This window comes from Scylla paramamosain, chromosome 3, assembly GCF_035594125.1.
Source record: "Scylla paramamosain isolate STU-SP2022 chromosome 3, ASM3559412v1, whole genome shotgun sequence".
NCBI lineage: Eukaryota > Metazoa > Arthropoda > Malacostraca > Decapoda > Portunidae > Scylla > Scylla paramamosain.
Window position 1 is genome coordinate 14,992,013 of NC_087153.1, and position 24,488 is coordinate 15,016,500.

General features: G+C 44.5%; 2 protein-coding genes across 13 annotated transcripts in view; one reads left to right on the plus strand and one right to left on the minus strand.

Annotated features, from left to right (window-relative positions):
• Nucleotides 1-24,488, plus strand: part of LOC135091114 (uncharacterized) — a 544,598-nt gene that overhangs the window by 178,674 nt on the left and 341,436 nt on the right. For 3 of the 11 annotated variants that reach the window (XR_010262355.1, XM_063988495.1, XM_063988505.1), the window contains one exon: nucleotides 22,187-22,409. The exons of 5 other annotated variants lie outside the window; for them this stretch is intronic. Coding sequence is in view for 4 of the 6 variants with exons in the window: in XM_063988495.1 (XP_063844565.1) it covers nucleotides 22,187-22,318 (132 nt within the window). In the remaining 2 variants the exon portion in view is untranslated. Of the gene's footprint in view, nucleotides 1-9,187; nucleotides 9,521-22,186; nucleotides 22,410-24,488 lie in introns of those variants that run through there. 3 more of the 11 variants (XM_063988484.1, XR_010262352.1, XM_063988476.1) reach the window with 3 other exon arrangements.
• LOC135091095 (zwei Ig domain protein zig-8-like) overlaps nucleotides 8,253-24,488 on the minus strand; it is a 70,039-nt gene continuing 53,803 nt past the window's right edge. For both annotated transcript variants that reach the window (XM_063988470.1, XM_063988469.1), the window contains 5 exons: nucleotides 23,934-24,055; nucleotides 19,301-19,389; nucleotides 18,861-18,959; nucleotides 10,529-10,717; nucleotides 8,253-10,084 (listed from right to left, as the gene is read on the minus strand). In XM_063988470.1, coding sequence (XP_063844540.1) covers nucleotides 9,747-10,084; nucleotides 10,529-10,717; nucleotides 18,861-18,959; nucleotides 19,301-19,389; nucleotides 23,934-24,055 — 837 coding nt within the window. In that variant the 3' untranslated portion in view covers nucleotides 8,253-9,746. The remainder of the gene's footprint in view (nucleotides 10,085-10,528; nucleotides 10,718-18,860; nucleotides 18,960-19,300; nucleotides 19,390-23,933; nucleotides 24,056-24,488) is intronic.

Genomic DNA, 24,488 nt, shown 5'->3' on the forward strand with positions numbered 1-24,488 from the left:
TTTCATTAAGTGTCTTGAATTTCTGATCATCTTAAGCTAAAGATTATGACCGATCACCAGATCCTTGAGAAGAGCTGAAAAGTGAGAGAAAAGTTGACTCTTTTTAATGAGAACTGTGGCAAGTTATTTGGATTGAAGTGTGAGGTCATGTATCATTGGGTATCTATATTTACATTTACACGCAGACGTTTGCATGAGGAGTGTGTGTGTGTGTGTGTGTGTGTGTGTGTATTCATGGAAACTAATCAACTCGTTCACTTGTAATTAATCACTATAGACCTTAACTACGACACCTTCAGCCAATATTTTTAAGTCAAGGATCTTTATGAGAATTTAGTAGACTTTTCCTATTATGTTTTTGGTACTCTAGTTATTGTAATGTATAGAGAGAGAGAGAGAGAGAGAGAGAGAGAGAGAGAGAGAGAGAGAGAGAGAGAGAGAGAGAGAGAGAGAGAGAGAGATTGTAAGGCATTGTTTCCGTACCTGAGTGCCATTTGAGTGCCTACGAGAAGCATGTCCGGCAACCTCCCCTCACCATCAGTATCAGCAGTAAGCACTCCCTCACACAGGTCTTCATAGAGTGGCAGGCGGCGATGAAAACGACACCCTTAAGCCGGAGACGCTCTTATAGGTTGGGTTTCCTGCACGCGAGGAATGTGATGAGACAATAGGTAATACTCGGCGTTTAAAGGTGGAAGTGTTTATTGTGGTCATGTTGGCTTGGTCACTCTCTCAAGGGAGGCTTTTGTCGAACGTTTCTGAAAGGCTTAGAATAAATGATCGAAAAATGTGGCAGATATGGCTACGAATTCACAGCTATTAACAAAGATACAGAAAAAAAAAAATCCTAACCTAACTCACTAAACTGAAGTGTGTTGACCTTTACGAGGCTTCTCAGAAAAGACTACTCTATTTGATCTGGAGAGACGTATCATAGTAAAGGCGGGGGTACCTACTTCCCTACACCAACATACGTACTAACTGATGTACTAAGCGCACCTCCACGCCGTGAGGGCAATTTTATTACGCAATTTCTCCGCGTTCTTCAGTGTTTCAGAAAGTCGTTTGCGAAAGGCTCCTTCGAGTTAAGAATAGAATCTGGCGAGTGGCTTGTTAAGATTGTGCCAAGGAGGTATTAAAGTGAGAAGGATGCACGTCACCTTAGTCAAAATACACCATTACTCATGCAAATAACTTAGAAGGCATGCAAGAATGTTAAGAAATGAGTTTGGTCTCCCCGCGCGGCTCGAGAAGGTGGTGAGGACGGGAAGGCAAGCAGACACCTGGTGGGAGGGCGGCTCACTGTTGACTATGTAAATACGTAGACATTTTTGCTCACATCTTAAGGAATTCCTGCTTGTCTCCGGCGGCCAAGGGAAAGTGAAAGGGAAGACAGGGAAGGGAGTGTGGGAGACGTCTTGAATAACCATGTTGTGTGGTGGTGAGCGGGGAAAGCTTTATCAGACCACTAACTCCAAGGGTTTATCAGTGTGTGTTGGGACGAGGAGCTCCTGTGCAGGTGGATTGCAAGGGGATGGGGGTGACGGTGGGGAAGAAGACAGGCAGTGGGAAGCGGTACACAGAGCAAAGGTGTAGAGTTACAAAGCTCAGCACAGTGGGTGGAGGCGAGGAGGCGTGAACACGGGACGCGCATGTAATATAACGGAGGAAGACACGAGTGTGAAGGGAAACAGGAGCGTCTTGAAGGGAAACAGGAGCGTCTTGAAGGGAAACAATGGCGTCGTGAAGGGAAACAGTGACGTCTTGAAGGGAAACAGTGACGTCTTGAAGGGAAACAGTACGTGGTTAACAGGTAACAAAAGTGATGATGATTTGTTTCCAATTCGCTCTGTTCCCTAACTTTTATTTTTAATTCACTCTGTCTCCTTAACTTATTCTCCATTATAAAATCACTATACTTAATCACCATTGTTTTTAATAAGAAGGAATTAAAAGTCAGATATTTTACATTGAGGTGGCAGGCAGGTCCTTGATATCTTTAGCCCTCAGACTGGCACTGCTCTTCCCAAATTCCCCCCACTGCTCTCTTTAACACCTCACTATAATTCAGTATCAATTCATGTTCACCATTTATGGATACTAAACTTCGTTTTTAAAGGCGACCTACTGTACAGATTCGTCCCACCAGCGCGAGCGAACATGTCTTCCGTTGCTCGTTGTGTACCGCTGATGAAAAATTGAAGATTTGGCATAACATTTGTACCAAGTGAGAAGTAATTTTGTCATTAGTTCTCTTTTCCTTGTTGATGTTTCGTCTTGAATTCAAATACAGTTCGTTTCAATTTCCTTCTCATCACACAGGTTTAGCTAAATCGCTGCATTTCTCCACCCACTCCGTTATTTCGCTAGTTTCATTTCGTCACAAGCTGGAAAAGAAGTTTGGCAAATCCTATCTAAACTCTTAATTCCGCGGAGTGTTAACCTGAAGCTTGGTCCTCTCACGCTCATGCATAATACCTCCAACCTCGCTCCTCGCTGGTACAGAAAAGTTGGTTTGAGTGTATTTATATATGTTTCTGCCTTTTATTCGTTTTACGTGTGTTTTTGCTTTAGCACTCTGCTTTTGTTTCATTCAAAGGTTATTACTTTTTCGAGTATGTTAAGCCTTGTTCCTTTTCTTTTTCTTTTTATTTTTAATACTACCTTGCTTTTTATCAGCTTTACCAGTTTTTCATGGAAGAAAAAATAGAAGTCATACCGTGCTGCACGCGCAACACACACACACACACACACACACACACACACACACACACACACACACACACACACACACACACACACACACACACACACACACACACACACACACACACACACACACACACACACGAATAGCCACGTCTGCACCCATGTTCTCGTCTGTCACAGGAGCCGTGCACGTCTCGCTCACGCCTCTCTTCATTTCGCAGATGGTCATCGATCACATTAAATTGTTCTTTTGTTGACACTGCCTTGCACGTCTGTCTTCGCCTTTTGTTAATCCCTGCGAAAAGGAAAGGATCTATCTTACATTCTACGTTCGAAGCTCGTTTCATTCTCTCTCTCTCTCTCTCTCTCTCTCTCTCTCTCTCTCTCTCTCTCTCTCTCTCTCTCTCTCTCTCTCTCTCTCTCTCTCTCTCTCTCTCTCTCTCTCTCTCTCTCTCTCTCTCTCTCTCTCTCTCGACAGAGCTGAGCAGCCTGGCAAGGAAAAATAGCCTTCGTCCCTTCACGCAAAGGACAACAAAGCTCCTTGTTGGGCTCGACCTCATTTTTTATTCTCACGCGATGTGCCTGCGTGCTTCTTGTCTACTTCTTGTTCTTTATAGTTTTTTTTTTACTTTATTTTTGTACCTGGATGTATAGTGATGAGACTTCCAGTGACTCCCTACCGGACAAGACGTCAAATAATATCAGTGAAACTGATGATTTAAGATGTAGAGACAAAGGCCAAAATTGCATCCATGTGTTTAGAGGACGTCACTTGAGGAATTCGGGATGACAACTTGCATGCGTCACACTGCCGCTCCTCATACAAGAATAATGCTACCTTCCGTTGCCTCTAATAAAACTCTTTTATCACCCACGTGACTCAGTGAGCGGCATGCGCCCTCCTGTCTTAAGGCGTCTTGCCGGCACGTCCGTTGTGCACACCGATTCTCACGCATTCAGTGTGTACTGGTCAATCAGGCTCGTGCCTCACCTTATTGCATTTCATCGAAAGCAACATTTTAACTGCGAATTTATGTAACGTTGATATTACACTGTTGTAATGACAACAGCAGCAATAACATCAACAAGGAAACACTAAAACGACAATTATTATTTTTTGATGGAAATGTTTCCAACGAGAGGTCAGCACTCTCCCTGCCACCAGTGGAAGGCACAAACCGGAGTCGAGTCTCGGCCACTGATAGATTTGTGTCCATTTCAGTAACTGCACACTTCCAACTGTCGCGAGGCGAACACACGTCTCGGTGAAAGGATGAAGGAAGCAATGATTCCTGTGCGGCCACTCTTAGGGTCGCGCGACAGCTATGGGTGGGGAAGTTGTATTGCGTTCTTGGCTTTGTAGTTTCTTGGAGCTCTGGCATGAGGTTGAACAATATTACAAATGGCATAGTAGGTTTATGTATTAGTGTAAAAGAAAGCTTCTCAGAGACATCTTCCAATGTCGGTAAATATAGCCAAGGTTTGATTGTCTTTTGTTTTATTTTTATTTGATCTGCGTGAAGAAACAGGATGATGATGGCAATACCTCCTTCCTCTGTGGTTGTGCCTCAGGTTCATGCCTGATCAGCTGCAGTAGTGAGGCGTGGCCGCGTGCGTATGTACACTACAGCAGTGGCGACTCAGGCCCTGAATGGCGGAAACGGTTGTCTGCTCACGCGTTGCAGGCGGTTTCATTTTTGCATGTTAGTCTGGTATGTGCATCGTAACTCAGGAGCATACATTATTACAGGATCACGCCTTTCCTCAGGTTCTTAGCTCTGTCGTAACTCGCAGGTGTTAAGTACCTGTCGCACATGCACAGCTAGTCCTTCTTGTAGTGAACTATGCCAAGGGAGGTGTGTTCTGCCGAGGTCAGTAAGTTACATGCGTAGAACGATTTGACTTCATAATGAGTGTAGGTAAATTCTGACCCTTGCCACGAGAGAGAGAGAGAGAGAGAGAGAGAGAGAGAGAGAGAGAGAGAGAGAGAGAGAGAGAGAGAGAGAGAGAGAGAGAGAGAGAGAGACGGGGGATTGGTTTGGTGAGGGATAGGAGAGGAGAAAAGGAATTACGACATAGGTGGTTGAAAGAATGCTACACATTGAGGAAGTAAACAGCAACATATGCAATCTTCATCCTTCTTTACGAAAATTATGGCAAATGGGCCAACTTACTGTTAAAGTGAGTGAAGTGGATCATGTAATCTTTTTCTATGAATCCTATCGAGAATTCAAGTACAATTTACTTCTGAGCAAACACAAGGAAGGGAGTTGAGTTTTCTTCAATGAATATTCGTGTATCATTATTGTTGTCATCTAAGTTTATTGTCACATTAATAATTTGTTGTTACGCACTGCACATTTTCTGTTTTTTACTTTTTTTTTTATTATTATAGTCATATATATATTTTTTTCCTATTGATTATATAATGATTGTAAAGCAAATATTGTAATACTTTATTTATTTTTTTCTTAATTTCTCGTCGGTAGCCACATCAAGCGAAATATAGGCAATACCTCTTGAGATTATGTAATGTGTTCATCTCAGATAACCAAATTGTTAAATATTTTTCAGTATTAAAGAAATGAGCTCGCAGTGTCATCGCTTCTGTCTGTCATAAACAGTTACAGTAATTCCCATAGACCTCAAAGTGACGTCTCCACCTGTTGCCCCCATTTCGCTGAGACCAGATTCTAGTTTCAGCCTACAGTGGGAAGAAATTATGGCATTAGTGGCATTTAAAGCAATATTTTCCGCGGGTCGTCTCTTCCTGAGCACTACTGTCTGCAGCTTAATCCGTTCTGAAAGGAGGAGGAGGTTGGAAGGGAGGATTCTGTTAGACTTGTCAACTCCAATACTAATAGTGTCCCTGAAGTTGTTCTTTGTGTTAAATTTATATATTCATGGAAGACGTATTATGAACGGTGATTTTTACAGCAAATCTAATCTTCCCATCACAAAGGAAACGTTTTTCTTTCACTCTTTTTATCATTTTCCGACTGGACACTCCACCGACTAACAACAGCGCAGATTTTTTTGGGGAAATAGATTGAAGGTCATATTTATAATGCAGAGACCCTTGTCTTTTCCCGGGAACAAGAGTGCCTGGGGCAGGGTGCGTGAGGGAACATGAGTCATGAAGGAAGAGTTTAAAATTTCAGATGATAGTGATAAGTGATGATGACGATGATGATGATGATAATAGTAACAATAGTAATAATAATAATGATGATAATAGTAATAGTAATAATAATAATAATAATAATAATAATAATAATAATAATAATAATAATAATAATAATAATGATAATAAGAATAATAGCAGCAGTAGTAGTAGTAATAGTAGTTGTAGTAGTAGTAGCATATATTTAAAGGTTGTGCACTTCGTTAGTTGTTCTATTGTCTGCAATAATTATTAAAGAAAAAAAAACAGAAGTGCTGCAAATCATTATACACCACACTCTTCAAGTCGTTAAGAAAATACAAAGCTCATTTTATTGAGGAACTGTATCGACCACTGTCCATACCACCACCACCACCAACACCACCATTACAATGCAGTAGCTGCTTTCGGGTGTTGAACGAATGCAATTACCACATGCCGCCCGAATCAATCCTTTAGCAGCCTGGAGGTGAGGAGTGTTGCTGGCTGCCTTGATGCGCCGCCTCTCCCTGTCTCCTTTGCAAGCCTTACGAGCGTGCGAGAGTTTTACCTTGCAGCCCTTATTATCTCTCTCTCTCTCTCTCTCTCTCTCTCTCTCTCTCTCTCTCTCTCTCTCTCTCTCTCTCTCTCTCTCTCTCTCTCTCTCTCTCTCTCTCTCTCTGAATTATACGCGTACGTACCTCTCATAGTTTCCGAGCAGCTGTCCTGGTCGTTTACATTTCTTCCATTACATTTGCCATCCTCCTTCCTGCTGACACATGGAATTGTTCAGAGTACAAAGGATAAGTAGTTTTACGCTCACAGTTTTATTGGAAGATTATTGGCTGCGTCTAGTGCTTGCCATGTCTCGTCCCTTCTCGAGTGGGTCCACCTCCCACGGACGCTCCTCTGCCAGGAAGACGAATGGCTGCCGGGTTGATATTGGACTTCCGTTATCAATAATCAGGCTCTGGGCTTTATTTTTCAAGACTGCTGGACACCCAGGAGGCTTCGGGCGATCGTCTCCGAAAGTTGTTACAAGAATTCATGTTGCAAGGTAATTATCATTTTCCATCGCCGCACCGCTGGGGCTTCGCATCCCTCCCTGTGGCGACATTCATTCTGCTCAGACAGTGGTTCTGCAGCGTAATCTTGATCAACCCGCGCTCTTACTCAAGTTTATTCTTAAACTTTAGGTGAGGTAATTTTCCGCCTCCAGCATTTACAAATTATGAGCTCCGCAACACTGGGCGTGCCTTGAAAAGTGCGGCCGGTGCGAGGTAAATCATCAGTCTTGCTTCCAGGAAACCAATTAGAGCAAGTATCTCCTCGTGGGAGCCAATAGGCGAATAGGAGAGTAGGACGAGGGACGCCTCTCAGTCCTGGCAACATATCGGAAATGGTATCTCACCGTGGTAGACACGCTCCGACGGCACCTTGGCGTGGGTAGATGGATGGTGTGCATACGACCTGGGAGGGTAGGATCGCCTCAAGTCTGGCGAGTAATCACAAAAGCCATCCCAGCGCTGCCCTTTGTAAAAGAAGAGGGGAAAATCTGAGTCACCTGTCGTTGAGGCGGCCATAAACAAGATTAATGGTTCTGCTTGAAGTCATCCACAGACATCGGGTAGGTAAAAATTAAATATAACCTCTTATGAAGTATTAAGCTCTAGTGCAGTTTTTTCCTTACTTTTTCCACGGAAGGATCGACTGAGGAAGAAAACCCACTCATAGACAACGGAATGGCTCTTCTACATCTGATCACCACGAGTAATTCCCAGTGGCATCCATTATCCAGACTCCAGACTTCTAGACGTATTGAGTCCAGCCCGGCCAGCTATCAGGATGTGGCATGAGAGTAACAATGCAGGGGGGGGGAGTCGCGTCCCAGTCATCAGCTGTATATAATGGATGCTGTAGATAGAAGTCCTGCCCGCCATAGGGTGGATGCCGCAACGTCCCAACATATCATAATTTCTTCCACACACACACACACACACACACACACACACACACACACACACACACACCACAAAATGTATTCACTTAAGTCCTACAAAAGTCGCCTTTTGGGAATCTCCACCACAAGTGTTAACCTCGCTAGCTTTGCCTCAGCCTCAGAGCGAATATTGCATCCAATCCTCTATACCTTCACTCTGCACTTCAGATTGTAATACCACACTGCACACTTTTTATTTTTTTTTTTGTCTCATCATTGGGAAGATTTAGTCCAACATAGTATTCTTAATTTCTTTTCAGTGTTTCTCGGGAAGTATTAGCAATAAAAAATTTCGGCTTTGTATTTATATAGTTATGATGAAAAGTAGAACAAATTATGAAGACAAACGACAACAACAACAAGTAAACATCACGATACAGTATAGGTTAATGAAAAAGTGTCAAAGAAAACTATATATATTTGAGAGAGGGAAACTGAGGTACATTTTTATTAAATACCAGGAAGGCTGATACACACACACACACACACACACACACACACACACACACACACACACACACACACACATAAACACATAGACACACACACACACACACACACACACACACACACACACACACACACACACACACACACACACACACACACACACACACACACACACACACACACACCTGGCCTTGTGCATACATATTTGTATACACGAGTGCATGTACACCTGCTGGCCTTGCGTACATCGAACCTTAAGTACACCTGTTCAGAGCACGAGAGAACACTCAACACTCACTGTAAGCTTTGTGAACACACCTGCACGCAGTCACCACGATCACCGTCCTCCTCAGGCAAAAATGGCAGCTGTGCGTGTCTGTCCGTATGCATGTCTATCTGTCTGTCTGTCTGTACATTTGGCGTCAAGAAGGGCGAAGAGTTAGTGTGCTGCAAAATGTTGAGCTACATATAAAACAACATTTACCCTCATTTTGATGTATAATACAACGACTTGAGTCTTATCCTCAAGTCGCTGTTGGTTTTGGTATGATGCCGCGCCTCACTCTCCACACGCCAGTCACAGCTACGTCACCGCGCCGTGCACACTACTGTACATACACTTTAATATTTCTTCCTTCGACGCCACAACACCAGCTCTCCTTCCGCTATACTTTCCCTTTGGTCATGGCCACTGCTCAGGAAAACAAGGTACACACAAAATATACAGCTGATCTTGACGAAATGGTTTGTTTTGTAGTCGTGTGTGTGTGTGTGTGTGTGTGTGTGTGTGTGTGTGTGTGTGTGTGTGTGTGTGATGACATATAAACGTACACTAAGGATGGTCTTTATGTTGATATATACGTAGATATATATACTTTTTTTTGTAGGGTCGGGGGATCCTCGTCTTGTTCAATGGAGCGAGAGAAAGAGACTCTTGTACGAACTTGCTCCCTCCAATCCCACTGCGCACCGGGAAGGTCACCACGGGGCAGCAGCAGCAGCAGCCTCCCGTATTTAGGCAAACTAAATACCGATGGGTCTCGTTGGGGTGGACATGTTCCACAGCGAGCCACACGTTGCTGCCCTCCTCCTCCAGCGCGACACTTAACTTTCCCCACCAGGAGCTGCTTCTTCCCCCGGGTAACACACAACACCGTCGCCAGCACGAATGTAGCGAATTCACAGGGGATATTATAAAACAGCGGGCCATGAAACACTGAATGTACACCTATTGAGTGGGTTAGGTAGGGGACTGGTGAAGACAGTGAGGGAAGGCAGTAGTAGTAGTAGTAGTAGTAGTAGAGAGAGAGAGAGAGAGAGAGAGAGAGAGAGAGAGAGAGAGAGAGAGAGAGAGAGAGAGAGGAGGAGGAGGAGGAGGAGAAGGAGAGAATCTTACGTGAGAATCTCCTCAGTAGTTATCTCAATGCACCAAATAGTCTCATATAACTATCTCTCCGGCACTTCCCGTCTTATCAGCTGGTCTCGCATGCTGGTGATGGTGGAGGTGGTAGTGGTGGTGGTGGTTGCTGCAAGGCTTGGAGTAGTGATGGTTGGAATGGTGGTGCTGGAGGTTGTGGTGGTGGTGGTGGTAGTGGTGGGTGTGGGGGTGTTGCCTTCGTTCGCCGTGGTGGTGGACAGAAGGAACATGAGCAGGAGCGGCAGCAGGGGGAGCAGGAGGCCGTTTGGTGCTGTGGAAGAGGCCGCTGCTGTGACACTTTTGGAGGTGCTGGAGCTACCGCCGCCGTTGCTCGCTGTGCTGTGCGACTTGGCAGCCGCGTTCTCCTCTGTATTGAAAGACGAAAGGTGTGTTACGATGAAGAGGAAGGAGGTTGGGCATAAAATTGTGTCAGTTTCTCTCTCTCTCTCTCTCTCTCTCTCTCTCTCTCTCTCTCTCTCTCTCTCTCTCTCTCTCTCTCTCTCTCTCTCTCTCTCTCTCGTATATATGCATGCCATCATTATTTTTCGTCCATCTCCCTTACTTTCTCCTTCCCGCCCTTCATTGCCCCGTGCCTGCCTCTCGCGCCGCCTCTACTAACTCTCCTCCTACTCTTCTTCTTTTACCAGCTCTCCTCTCGCCCTACCTTACAGCATCAATACATATTCTCCTAGTTTTTTTCCCCCTTTCCTTCTCCACATTTTTCCCGTCCTCCTCCTCCTCCTCCTCCTCTTACTCCTCTTATCTTTCCCTCCCACCGTTCTTTGTTTCCACGCCGTGCCTTCCACTTTACCTGGTATCACGTGCACCATGACGGAGGCCGGGAGGAACTTGGTGGGCCAGCACGTGTAGTTACCGGAGTCGCTGACGGAGGCGCCGCGCACGAGGAGTCTACTGACGGTCTCATCCTCGAGGCTCGTGCTGATATTGATGCGTCCCCCGTGCTGCAGGATCTCCGCGTCCCGGTACCAGTAAAGGAGTCCTAAGAGGGAGAGAAAAAAATTGATGTAACGCTAGATAGAAAGTGACTTGTTTGTGCGGTGGGGCGTGGGACGTGGGGAGAATGTAGCTCGGAAGGGTATGGAAAGGGAAACTTTTAGAAAGATGGGTCCTGTCTGGTTGAAGAGAGACGTGTACGCTCTGAGTAAAAGGGTGCCCCAGAATCCCCCAAAGCTCAAAGGAGGTAAAAAAATGGTTGTCGTTCTTTGCAGAGGATGCAGGAGTAGAGAGAGGGAGAGAAGGTGCCAGGTGGGAAAAAGGTCCTGGGAGACGTGGGGAGACTTGTGCAAAGGGAGAAAGGGAAGGTGGGAGCAGAGGTGAGACTGGCAAGAGGAAGATGATAAGAGTGACATATCAAAGAGACTCGATTCCCTGTAGACTTGACCCCGAGGCCACAGACACTGCATTCTGGTTTCAGGAAGCAACATTTCAGTGTCAGAATTTGTCGTTTTTATAGACGCAAGTGCTGCATTACTCAGGCTGCGGATCAGTGTTTATGATCTTCCCATTACTTGGTTCTTGAGGCGAGGCGTGTTTAAGAGATGGATGTTGGTGTTGAGTGAACGCACATATAAAGGAGCCTTGCCTTTGATTCCTAATGACAGGTTGTTTGAAATGTTAGCAGATAAACCTTGTAGAGTGTAAAAATAACAGTGAGATGCGTTTCGTTATAATCATCTTACAATTGTCATACCTCGGCAAAGGTTGATTAGTAACAGGATTTACTGAAGACAACCCGGTGAAGCTAAGTTACTATAGTCGCGGTCACGGGGACTGTAGGTTGCTTCGTCTTGGTCTGGCAGCTTACCTGTCAACACTGTGTCGAACCCGTGCATGCGGTACGCTAAATGCGGTAAGCGTTTCAAATAACATAATAATAAAACCTGCTTATATATACTATTAAGATTTATAAATATTCCTAAAGCGTACCATATGCACAATTCCAGATGGGTAGGTTGCCGAAGTACGATGACGCAGCCCTCAGTTCCCGTGACCGCAACTGTAGCTGACATTTTTTGGGGGATTCGAATCACGGTCAGAACAGGCAGGTGACACTTAACCCAGCGAGGTGTCATTCACTCCTTCAAAGTTCGTCAGTTAAGCAGCAACGGTAAGTAAAGAATCTTGCCACGATGCGTCCCTTTGTCTCGAGATACGCAGTGGTAGACAATCCGCCGCAGACTTCAAGGGCAGACGGGAGGGGAGTGAGTAGCGTTTGGGACTCGCCTCACGTAGCCAATGCTCTCGTTTTAGTCTCGCCCTCGAAGCATTTCCAATTCTAGGGACTGAGAGGGTGAAGTTTATTTTCTTGTGTTGGGAGGACATAAAAAAAAAAAAAAAACGAAAAAAAAATCTTGCCTTCCTGTGAGCGTGGGAGACGTGGTGCGCTGTGCTGGAGTGTTCATTACCGACTAAACACAAGAACCATGACGACCAAAGGGCATATTTTTCCTGGAGAATCGATGTTAAGAAAAAAAAGATGAAGATAAATACCCAGAGGAGGCGATGTATTACAGACAACGAAGACGGACGAGAAATAACAGATAAGTGAGTCTGAAGGAGGTGGAGGAGGTGGAGGAGGAGGAGGAGTAGAACAAGGGAGAAAAGTAGGATAAGAAAGATGAATGACGATGAAAAGGTAACACCATTGTGAAAGTAACAGAGAAGAATGTCGAAAAATCAAAATTTGTAGCGTAATCCAGAGAGAGAGAGAGAGAGAGAGAGAGAGAGAGAGAGAGAGAGAGAGAGAGAGAGAGAGAGAGAGAGAGAGAGAAAGAAAGGAAGGAAGGAGAAACGGGTTGGAGAGAGAAGAGAAAGAAGACAGATGAAGACGAACGATGCTGGATATTTATGTTCAAACTTTGGAGGTTGACAGACGAGCTGGGGAGGTGACGCTTTAGATCTGGCGGCGGCACCTTGGGCGAAGCGGACCCCGGCTGGACACGGTGGAGCCAGAGGGATGAAAGGAAGGTGGGGTAGGGGAAGGGGGATAGGAGGGAAACGGAAGGAGCGGAAGGAGTGGACGACTGGAAGGTTGGAGACACTGGGAGGTAATGTGGCTGGTGGAGAGGCGAGATAGAGACACCAGAACGAGAGGAGAAAACAGGAGGTGGACATGGTAAAGTGGAGGGGAAGGAAAAAAAAGAGTTAAGACCGTCTGGGAATACTGAAAGCGGAAGGGCAGGGAGAGGAGGGGAAGATGTGTGGAGTGGGGGACGTGTATAAATGTGAGGGGGAGAGAGAGTGAAAGTGGGGATGTACATAATGAAAGCCTGGAGGGAACGGAAGGGGAGTTGAAGTTAAGATACAAAAAACGTGGAGGGAAGGTAAAAGAGGGCGGGGGGCGATTAATGAAGGCTTGGAGAGCTGGAAACGAAGGGGGACGAGCTCAGGATTCGACATTAAATGAGTGAAGTTGAAAAATTATATATATGCATGATGGAAACACAAAGAATGATGCAGGAACATAAATGAGGGAGGGAGTAAATAAACCACAAATAGATGAAAAGAGGAAATTATTAATTAATGAAATAGAGACCTCGGTGCGTTTCCCGCAGATTTTATTCTGGTCTCCCGTATGTGATGAATAATGCATAACTAGCAGACAGGTGAAGAGAGCCTCAGGTACACACACACACACACACACACACACACACACACACACACACACACACACACACACACACACACTCACACACACTGGTACACGCATGGTGTGACGTCTTGCTGCAGGGAATTAAAGTAAAAAGTGGCCAATTTTACACAACTAGTTTTAGGGGCCGAGACTCCCTCCTCCGCCACCCTGCACCTGATAATTAACTCTCATTCCGGGATAAAAAATAAAGAAATAAAGAATCTGGATGCCGACGCACAGCTTTCCCAGACAATAAACATCCTCTCTGTCTGAACTGGTTGAGGGAGAAATCATTTGTTCTCAGATCAAGCTGGAGGACGCTTTTGCATGCTGTGTTGTTATACCTTGGCAAAGATACGGAAATGTTTATAAGGCTGATGTGGAAAAACCACATGAACTCTTTTTTTTCTTCTTCATGCTGGCGACCGTTGACCTTAGTATTACTGTTTTCATCGATGATCGGGGTCGGTATTTGCAGGAGACGTTACAATACACTACGGCATAAAGAGGGAAACTTTTACCCAAGCAGTCTGCGCACCTCTTGACATTGTGTGTGGAAAGCAAAATAGGACTATAGAAAAAAAAAAAAAAAAGCGAAAAAGTACTCATATAATAATTGACTACAATTATGAGATGAAGCATCACACACCTGCCACAGTGATGCACCTTTGGATGTTCCCCTGCCCGGTTTGGTTAGAATTAACTTCATTCAATGTTATCCATATCCAGTTCGCAGAGTATTCTGGTGAACGTAGCAAATACAAGGAAGCTGTTAGGAGTCCTTCGAAGGATCAGAAAGGATCGGAAAAATATAACATTATTTCCAGTCAAGAGAAGACTGATCAGCTTCTAATAATGTCATAAAAAAGTTTTCAGTGATAGGAAACGTTGCCAGTGTTCGCAGCATGGGAGCAGTGAATCATGAACCGCTAACTAGCTAACTCAGGCGCCAAGAAGGGGACGCCGTCGCTGCGGCTTTATTTGAAAGAACGGAGGCATTACGTTGTTAATTAAGCAGATTAACTAGGCAATTATTTTGTCGGAGCTAAGGTTATTAGGGAATAAATTATAGCGTGGCGGTGTGCTGGGTAAATACATGATGGTCCTGCAGCACGAGGCTGACTCAAGCTGTGGCCAACCCATTATTTTCCTTCGCTTCAGGATGAAAGACTCATAAGTCGGTCTTGCCCTATCTCTAGAAAAATACTGAGCTTCACACTGTTGCTCTAAGCCAGTGGAATGAACCGCGTCCCCCGGGGCTGTTGTTGGACGAGCCCTGAGTGGTAACTGTTCTCAGGACTTTTAAGGAGGAAATCGTTGCCGTTGCGCTCCTCTGGTTAATTTTTTTCCTTCTCTTTTTTTATTTTTTTTTTTTACTTTCCATTCTTTTTGGTCTTTCATCTTTATTTTAGACGTAAAGTAATTTATGTTTCAAAGATCTCTATTTAATCATCGTCATTACGAGTTTTAACTACATTGCTTCCTTTGGCGACAGACGGTGCAAGAATGAATGTATGCTGTCTGAACACTGAGGGCGGGACGAATGCACACTTCCAGGAGCAATCAAAGTCTTAAATATTCAACAAACACGCAGCCATGAATGTCTACATGTCCAAAATCAGAATTCAGGACGGGAAACTCTCAATAAAGTTGGTCTCGGTGAGATCGCAGATACAGACCTTCATAAAAATGAGAAAAGAAATGAAAAAAAAAAAAACTCGCTCGACACAAAAAGTTGAATGAGGGAAGAAATTAAAGAAAATGTACAGGCACTAGAGATTCCTCTGAACTTAAGTGGAAGGTTTTTAGCTCCGTAAATTCCGTTTAAATCACATTTGCTTCTCTACTCGCCGGCTGTGTGATGTTGAAAGGGATTATTAGGCTCTCAAAATTTCTCCCATTAATCTAAGGAACACGGCAAAGGCGCCTCGTGTGTCAGATGTACCAGACACGGACAAGGAGCCAGACTCTCCGTCCCTGTCTGCTGAACACTCACCGAGAGTCACAGGTTGAAAAAAAAAAAAAATTAATTAATAATAATAATAATAATAATAATAATAATAATAATAATAATAATAATAATAATAATGAAATAAATAAATAAATAAAATAATATGGGCTTTACATCACAGTTCTTAAGTATCTACTCTTATGAGCAAACTAGAAGAGCAAACTAGAAGACAGAGTAATTACAGTTGCTTGCCAGTGTGTTGTTTGCGACATTTTGACCTGGGAGATTTGGGTAAGAGGCTGCCTTAATAACATAAAGACGTAAGATAACAAGGGAAGCTGCAACAATCCGTCAGGCTCACACGTGGCAGTCCCTGTATGAATAATACTTATTTCCAATTATCACACTCGTCCATAAATTTGTTTAATCCCATTTTAAAAGCCATCTGATGACTCAACACTAACAACTTGATTACTAAAACCGATTCCATTCATCTACCGCACTATTTGAGAAACAATTGCTTCCTATTCCTTTTTAAATCTAACTTTCCCAAGTTTAAAACCATTATTGAATCCATGACACACCGCCGTAGTGTTGCATCTCTTGCTCTCTTGGTTCCTGCTCTTGTGAAGGTACTACTTTTAAATGTTTTCCCCCTTGTCCCGCTCCTGCGGCTCCCCTGCACAAACATTTATACGTATTTCCATCCTATTCTGTCCATTTTACTAATGCAAGAGTTCATCAGTATCTTTTTTTATTCTTTTCACTTGTAAATTCGGGAAATTTCGTTTGTTTTTTCTCCTTTTCTTTACTTAAACGGTTTCAAAAGAGAAGTATGAAGACACCTGAGAAACTAAACTGGCCGAGTGAATAGTGTGTTTTAAGGGATTAGATAAATTTATGGATATGGAGGATAGTGTACATACGTAAGCATGTTTTAGATAGAGGCTGTTACGTGCTGGCCTGATGACTTCCCGCAGCTTCCCTTGTTCTCTTATTGTGTTCTTTTTGTTTGTGAGCAGGATGTTTTGTGCCCTAGCTGACACACACACAAGCACACACACACACACACACACACACACACACACACACACACACACACACACACACACACACACACACACACACACACACACACACACACACACACACACACACACACACACACACACACACACACACACACACATGTATTGTAGCATAATGTAGGGTGCGGTACTTGATAGCTAGGCATTCGCACGAGGGAAGAATGCGTATAGCGGCATGACTGGAGTGTGGCTTTGCATGTACTTCACGTTAAACAGGAAGGAGACTGCTATTCCTGGCTAGCGTTCGTTCATGTAAAGTTGAATAAATTGCACGTGAAGATGTATAATTATAAAGCAGCATAAGCAGGACACACTTGGTGCCCACAGCGTGATGGAGCGCCCTGTGCATGGGAGTGAGCGTCTGCCTACCACATTACATTTTAGACTGTTGGGAAGGTTAAGTGTGTGTGTGTGTGTGTGTGTGTGTGTATGTGTGTGTGTGTGTGTGTGTATTAATGTGCATTCTTTCGCTTCGAAACTACACCTTTTCCTTGAGCAGCGCAATCTCAGGTCGTTTCTCTGCAGTGCACTTAATGTAGTATTACTGCATACGGGCGCCCAGTATAATATAATTAGCCTGCACCCGAGGAATGGCTGGTGCTTTCATGAACTCGTGATTCACTTTGCTCCTCTGCGCTTTGCCACAGCCTAATGCTTGCCCTCCTCTGTGTCCCCCGTTATTCTTATCCTTATTCTTGCCTTCCCGTCCCTCCCTGCCCTTCAGTTCCATCCAAGCGCTTCGAGTTTCCCTTTATTCGCAAAACACGAGTCATTCATCATTTGAATATTCTCGTCATGCATGGACACCACTCGTCTCGTACATCATGTTTTAGATTTTGATGCTTTCAATTCTCAGTATCTTCCTCATTCATGTGATTTTTAATAGCTAAAAATATGGCAAATGTTATCATTGATGTTCATAACACACACACACACACACACACACACACACACACACACCACGTAGTGTAGTGGTTAGCACGCTCGGCTCACAACCAAGGCCTGGGTTCGAATCTCGGGCGCGGCGAGGCAAATGGGTGAGCCTCTTAATGTGTAGCCCTTGCTCACCTAGCACCAAGTTTGGTACGGGATGTAACCCGAAGGGTTGTGACCTCGCTGTCCCGGTGTGTGATGTCAGTGGTCTCAGTCCTACCCAAAGATTGGTCACTATGAGCTCTGAGCTCTTTCCGTAGGGGAACGGCTGGCTGGGTGACCAGCAGACGACCATAGGTGAATCACACACACACACACACACACACACACACACACACTGAAAATTCACAGATACGGCAACACTGTTTTTGCAGCCCTGTCAGCATGTCTTATGCAAGTGAGGGCCTTGTAGCTCTTAAATTCTTGTGGCGAAGAAGACTGTGGAATGGCAAGGGAGGGGTAAAGGCTCTTGCTGTATGGTTGCTGTATGGTTGGAGGTGTGTGAGTCTCTCTCTCTCTCTCTCTCTCTCTCTCTCTCTCTCTCTCTCCTTTAGGAACTACATTTTATCTGTATTTTGTGTCGCTGTCCGAGATCAGGAAGGAGATCATCCACTCGGGTTAACGGTTTCCAAATGCCAAAATTAAAGTCCTCTGTTAGAAAGCACCGTTTTATCCTTGATGACTTAGGGGATCTGGATGCAACCCTCCACCCTCCCCCCCAAAAAAAAGTGTTGATTTATAACCAACAAATTTTAGCTTAAACATACTTGGTATGTATGTATGTTTTGTAATGCATGTAATTAGGCAAGGTGTGGCGCTACGGCTCCTTGACCGCGAGGATAGCACCTGGCGCCGGCACGCAAGGAGTAATTTTTCCCAAAACTGCATCTCATTATTCTTTCCTGCTCTGTACCATCATGCGATAAAGACCCGCTGTTGCTTGATTAATATAGAAATCTTCAAAGAATGTTCTTACACAGTGCACTTATCATAAACTAGTATACTTTGCAAAATGATGAAAGGATTTGGTGAAATAATTGAATATTGTTATAGAGAGAAAAATATAAATAAATAAAGGACGAACTTCCGACACATCTCCTGGGATTCTGTGATGTGACGGAGGTACGTACCGTCACCTCAAGGGAGACGAAGGTGGAAGGAGACCATGCAACAGTGAATTAATGAATGAAGGAGAAAGAAAAAAGTAAATAAAATAAAAGCCACATAAATAAGTGATAGAATAAAAATCAGGATGTAAGAGAACGATATGTAAATGAAGAAGGAAAAGAGACACTGTGATGATGAATTAATGAATGAAGTAGGAATGAGAAAAATAAATAAAATAAAAGCCAAATGAATAAGTGATAGAATGAAGGTCAGGATGAGGCACAGAGAGAGTGAGAGAGATGTAAAAGCAGATAGTGGTGGTGGTGGTGGTGGTGGTGGTGGTGGTGGTGGTGGTGGTGGTGGTGGTGATGACGACATGGAGCCATTAGCATCACGCACTGTCAGCACTCACCTGGCGGCTGGGAGGCGATGGAGGTGCTGCAGGTGAGCTTGATGTTGCTGCCCGCCCTTACGTAGCGCTGGTCAGACCCATCCATCAGCGTGGCGGCCTCTAGGGGGTGATAGGGGAAGCGAGGGGGGCGGTGGTAAGAGACTAAGAGTAAGGGAGGGACTATCACACACACTCACACACACACACACACACACACACACACACACACACACACACACACACACACACACACACACACACACACACTTGCATGCATACATTCATACAAGAATTTAGCGACAACACATAGTTGTACACAACTTGAACGTGCACGCTTTCTCTCTCTCTCTCTCTCTCTCTCTCTCTCTCTCTCTCTCTCTCTCTCTCTCTCTCTCTCTCTCTCTCTCTCTCTCTCTCTCTCTCTCTCTCTCTCTCTCTCTCTCTCTCTCTCTCTCTCTTACCCAGCACGGTGAGGGTGAAAAGCATGGATATCCGCGGGTCTGTGTTCACTTGGCACTGGTATTCGCCCGAGTCCCGCACCTGGCTGAACCTGCAGCGGGAAGGTAATGACAATGAGGACCAGGAAAAGTAACGGGGACGTCTCTGGGGGAGGCTTCTGGAGAGAGAGAGAGAGAGAGAGAGAGAGAGAGAGAGAGAGAGAGAGAGAGAGAGAGAGAGAGAGAGAGAGAGAGAGAGATAGTAGTCTATTAAGTGTCAGTATGTACTGCAAGATGTGTGGATGGTCTTGCTAAGGTGGGATCGTATGTCACAGCAACACTGATCCCTCTTTTACCTGCTGCTTTGTGGTTAATCGTAGAGATCATAGGAGACCAAAGGACATGAAAACAGGACTAACAATTTTCGTGCCATTTGAAAATAGTCCTGGTGGGAGAAGAAAGTGTTTAAAGATACGACCCATTGTCATCTCTATCACTCACACTGTCAACTTTAATGGCAGTTCCTCTATAAAGCATATCATCATCTCTACATATCTTTGGTACGATTTATGTTTATTCGTAGAGTTTTTATGAACGTGAGGAGTTTAATAATTCATGTAAACATTTTTAGAGCCTTCAGTCATATGTTGTTTTCTCTCTGAGGCAATGCCATGTTAATGCAAGTATACACATTTGACTCGCTTATTTGACTGTCTCGCATACTGATGGTTCTTAAAGGCTGCGCGATTAGTTTTTATTTAACTATCATATGGTTCAAAGGTAATACTTATTTATTGTTTAATGTTTTCCACAGCAGATTTTACTAGCTTAAAATCTCTTTCGGAACTCTTACTAGTATTTATACGTACCTGTGATTTTTTTTTTTTTTTTTTTTTGTTCTCTACTTTTGCACCTGGCTGTACCTTTCCGTAATTGAACGCCCGCCCCTTTTACCCCTTTCTCCGTTCCCCTCGACCTCGCTCCTAGAAATGCGCGGCCTCACCCTATCCCTTCACTTGCAAATTGTCTCAAGAATGGGCACTGGAGACTCCGGGGACAGTAGAGGGCATGATAGTGCCTCTGTGGAACACTCGTCTGCTTCCCAAGTGCAGGTGAGGGGGCGTTGGGACTCCCACGCCTTCCTGTTGTGGTGTGGGAGACCAGGAATGCCTTCGTGGCCTGAGGTTCAGTTATTCCCGTTCCAAAAAAAATAAATAAATAAATAAAATAAATAAATAAAAACGGAGATGCCACGGAACCTTCCCAGGGGGCGAGGTTACTCCTGGGCTGTGGATTATGTGCCGTGGCAGTTTCATCATATTCTTTTCCTTTTAGTTTAGTCTGATATTTTTTTTATAATACTTTATTTTTTTTAACCTCGATGGAATTTTTTTTTTTATCTTTTCTATGAAATAACGTTTTAGATTACATTTGCCAGCCCACCATCATGTCCACGAATAGTCGTAATTCAAGCTTGACGTCTTTCCATTTCACTGACTTAACCAAATAGAATTCGATCTATTATAAGCTGATTGGAGCAGACCGCATTTCGTGGTGCCACCCCAGAGGCAGGGGATACAGGCGAGGAGCTGCTGCTTCAGCTTGTAAGGAAAAAAAAAAACATTTTTTTTTAATTCGGTCCGCTTGATGTTGTGTGGGTGTCCGCGGGGTTCATACATAACCCGGGGCTATCTAGAGGCTGACGGGAACCCTCGATCTCAGGGGAGTGGGCTGCGACACACAAGGAAGAAGATTTTTTCATACGTGGCGCATGTAGCAAGCCGGCAGTAGGGGCGGCTAGCGTCTGGAGGGAGCGCGGCGGGCCATCGGGTGCCACCACACTTGATGTGGCACGTAACGCTTCCCGCTACATTCAGAATTCAAAGCCACACAAGTATTTTATCCGATTTATAGGAATTTTTTCCTTACCCGAGTAACGAGCGGAAAATAACATTGAAACCCAGGAGGGGCGTTTTTTTCTGCCCTGATGATTAAAACATGAATGGAAAACACTGGAAAAAAGAAAAAAAAAATGATATTATATTGCTTTGTGGCTCTCCCTTTCAAAAAAAGCAGAAAAGAAAGAGAGAAAAGAGAGGCCTTCAGGAATCTCCTTATTTTGTTCCCGCACCGTCACGTGCCCCGGGCATCTGTTTTCATGGTGTGAGCGAGATGGAGATTCTTCCTGGATGCCGTTTGGTTTAGAATTCACTCGTGTTTCTTTGTATTGATTTGTACTCTACATTTCTGGACGTGATGTGCGTGTTTATTTGTGTTTGTTTATTTCTACAGAAATGCATCACTCATGGAACTTTGCTTTGTAATTATTTGGTGATATACTTTACTATTTAAGATGTATTTTTGATGTTCTGTCTTCTTTGTTAAAAAAAAAAGGTAATGTTTTACCTGTATAAAAAAAAAAAAAAACTTTCTTGGGACAAGATATTTCCTCCATAACTTAGTATGGAAACCTGGACAGACCAGACCTGTTCATTTGAATTTTTACCTCCCGCCTCCCACTTCCACGTAATAGATTTTGGAGGCGGCATTCAAATCGAATTAATGTCAAATTCTCCACGGTGAGAGTTCAATCTGCCGCAGAACACTGCCAGAGAGGCTATTTCCGGGACCGTGGAAATACACTGCTCTTCTCCCACCCTAGTCTCTCCTACCCCAGCTTCTCCCAGCCTCTCCCAGTCCAACCCTTCCTAGCCCAATCTATCCCAGACCAACCCTCACTTTCTTCATCTATCCTTTTTTCCCCCTTCTTTCCCAGTTTTCTTTCTCATTTACTTAACTTTTTCTCTCCCTTCCATCTTCCTCCTCCTCTCCTCTTCCAATTTTGTCGCGTCCCAGTGCTCCCCATCCTTCCATTCCGTCCCTGCTCACTCCTCCTCCCTTCCTCCTTAGCTGTGTGGGAGTCTGCGTGATGGCGCCGCGCAGTGTGTGTTCAAGGAGGTGGCGAGGTGTTTGGCGTGTTGGGGGACTTGTTTCTCCGTTACGGCAAAGAAGCGTGTCTCTTGTTTTATGGCGCGCGGCTGAGGACGAGGCGGAGCAAAACAAAGTCGTAGTAAAAAGCAGGTAATACGATTCCATGACGAGGAGAAAAGGAAGGAATAAAAAAAAAATGTGAAGTGAGTAAAGGCCTTCATTGAGTTCCTCTTTGATTGCGTCGTATTAATAGTGTAATAAAAGATAGTTTTTTTTTTTTCTATTCACTCTTGGTTTATTACAATATTTGTTTTTCTTTTATTTCAGTTCTGTTTATACGAGTTCACGTGTCCATTTTTTCTAATTTTCTCCATCTTTTTAATCTTATTTTTCTGCCTCCTTGTCTGTTTGTCTGTCTGTCGTCTGTCTGTCTAGGTGACTGTCTATCTGGGTGGTTGGCTTTCTGTTGCCGCGTACCATTTTTTTTTTTTTTTTCAGTATTTCTCTTTCATGCATCGATATATTTAGTTTCACTTTTAGTCTTTTTTTTTTTTTGCAGACTCCGTCCATCTATTCTATATCGCATTGGATCCTTTGAAAAAATAAAACCTGATGTCTTTCCTTAGTTTTCACTTTTTCAATTTTCCGGTTCATCTCCACTCCACGAGTTTTTTTATTTATTTATTTTTTTTATTCTTTCCTTCTTTTTACATATTTCTACTAATATTTTCTCCCTCTCTGACCTTATTTATTTTATCGTGTGTGACTTTCTGCTTGTCTATTTGTCTTTCTGTCCCTTTACGTATGAGTATGTATGTTTATACGTCCTTTCCTCGGTCTGTTTTGCTTTTTTGCTGTGTCATTCTGTCTCTCTGTCAATCCGTTTGTCTCTCTATCAATTTGCTTGTCTCTGTCAATCTGTCTGTCTCTGTTAGTTTGTCTCTTTGTCTCTCTCTCGTCAGTAGTTGAACACATTAACCCACCCACCCACCCATCTCCCCCTCCCCAACACACACACACACACACACACACACACACACACACACACACACGCGCGCGCGCAATATCACAATGCATATCCTTCCCAAAGTGAGAATCTCTTCATTGCAGGCTGGCTACGATTCCACATATTTCTTCTCTCTCTCTCTCTCTCTCTCTCTCTCTCTCTCTCTCTCTCTCTCTCTCTCTCTCTCTCTCTCTCTCTCTCTCTTTGGCATGTGGATCCGTGAATTTGTTATTACGGCGACTGTAATAAAAACCGAAAAGCCGCCGAAAATTGCCCTCCCCGCCGTACCCAACTTTCCCCCTTGGCTTTAGGGAGATAATGGCGGCCGCAGCTCCTGATGGCGGTCCCAGGGGTGGTGCACCGGCTGACCGTTGCTGGCCTGTAACCCGTATGAGTGCGAATTGCGTCAGCTTCACTGGATTCAACGTTCAATTTAGTATTCATCCTCTTTTATATCTCTCTTTGAAATACCCTCCCACCTCGTTTCCTTTGAAGAACCTCACCCTCTCCCCTTCTCTCTCTCTCTCTCTCTCTCTCTCTCTCTCTCTCTCTCTCTCTCTCTCTCTCTCTCTCTCTCTCTCTCTCTCTCTCTCTCTCATCTATTTCGTCTCCCAGTCTCCCTCCGCCCTTTTCTCTCCCTGTCTCGCCTCCCAGCCACTATCCGTACTTCCTTCTGTCTCATTCTCACCAATGCGACATCCTCCCCTCTCCCTGCCTTACCTGATCTGCAGAGTCCAGTTTTCGGAGCGGTCGGCGTGCAGTGCAAGGAATCGCTGGTCTGAGGCGAAGGTGTGCACGCCGGATGTCAGCACGTGAAGGTCTCGCCGCCTTATCCACGACACCTGCACGGAAGAAAAGAGTAAAAGTTAAATCGAATGTTCCGCAGAAAGGCAAGGAGATGAATGGAGAAGAGAGAAAGTAAGCGAGAAAGCGCTGTTGTTAAAAGAGTGACTGACTCCTGCGGGAACTTTCCAGCGACTCTATCCACACTGAGGGACCATGACCCCCGCAGCCTGAGTTGTTTCCTGGGCGCACAATGAGATCCCCTCCCATCCTCGCCCCATCCTCTGCTTGAACACCCGGCCATTCCACTCCCGCCCGCCATCATCACCACCACCTCCGACACCCACGGGGACACTAGCCACCACAACCCAGCACCATTTTCCGCGTAGGTGCTCGAGAAAATCGGGAGTGAACACCCAAAACGTCGTACCGTGAAGACGACTTCCCATCCCGCTGTTGCATCACCGCCACCACCACCACCACCACCACCAC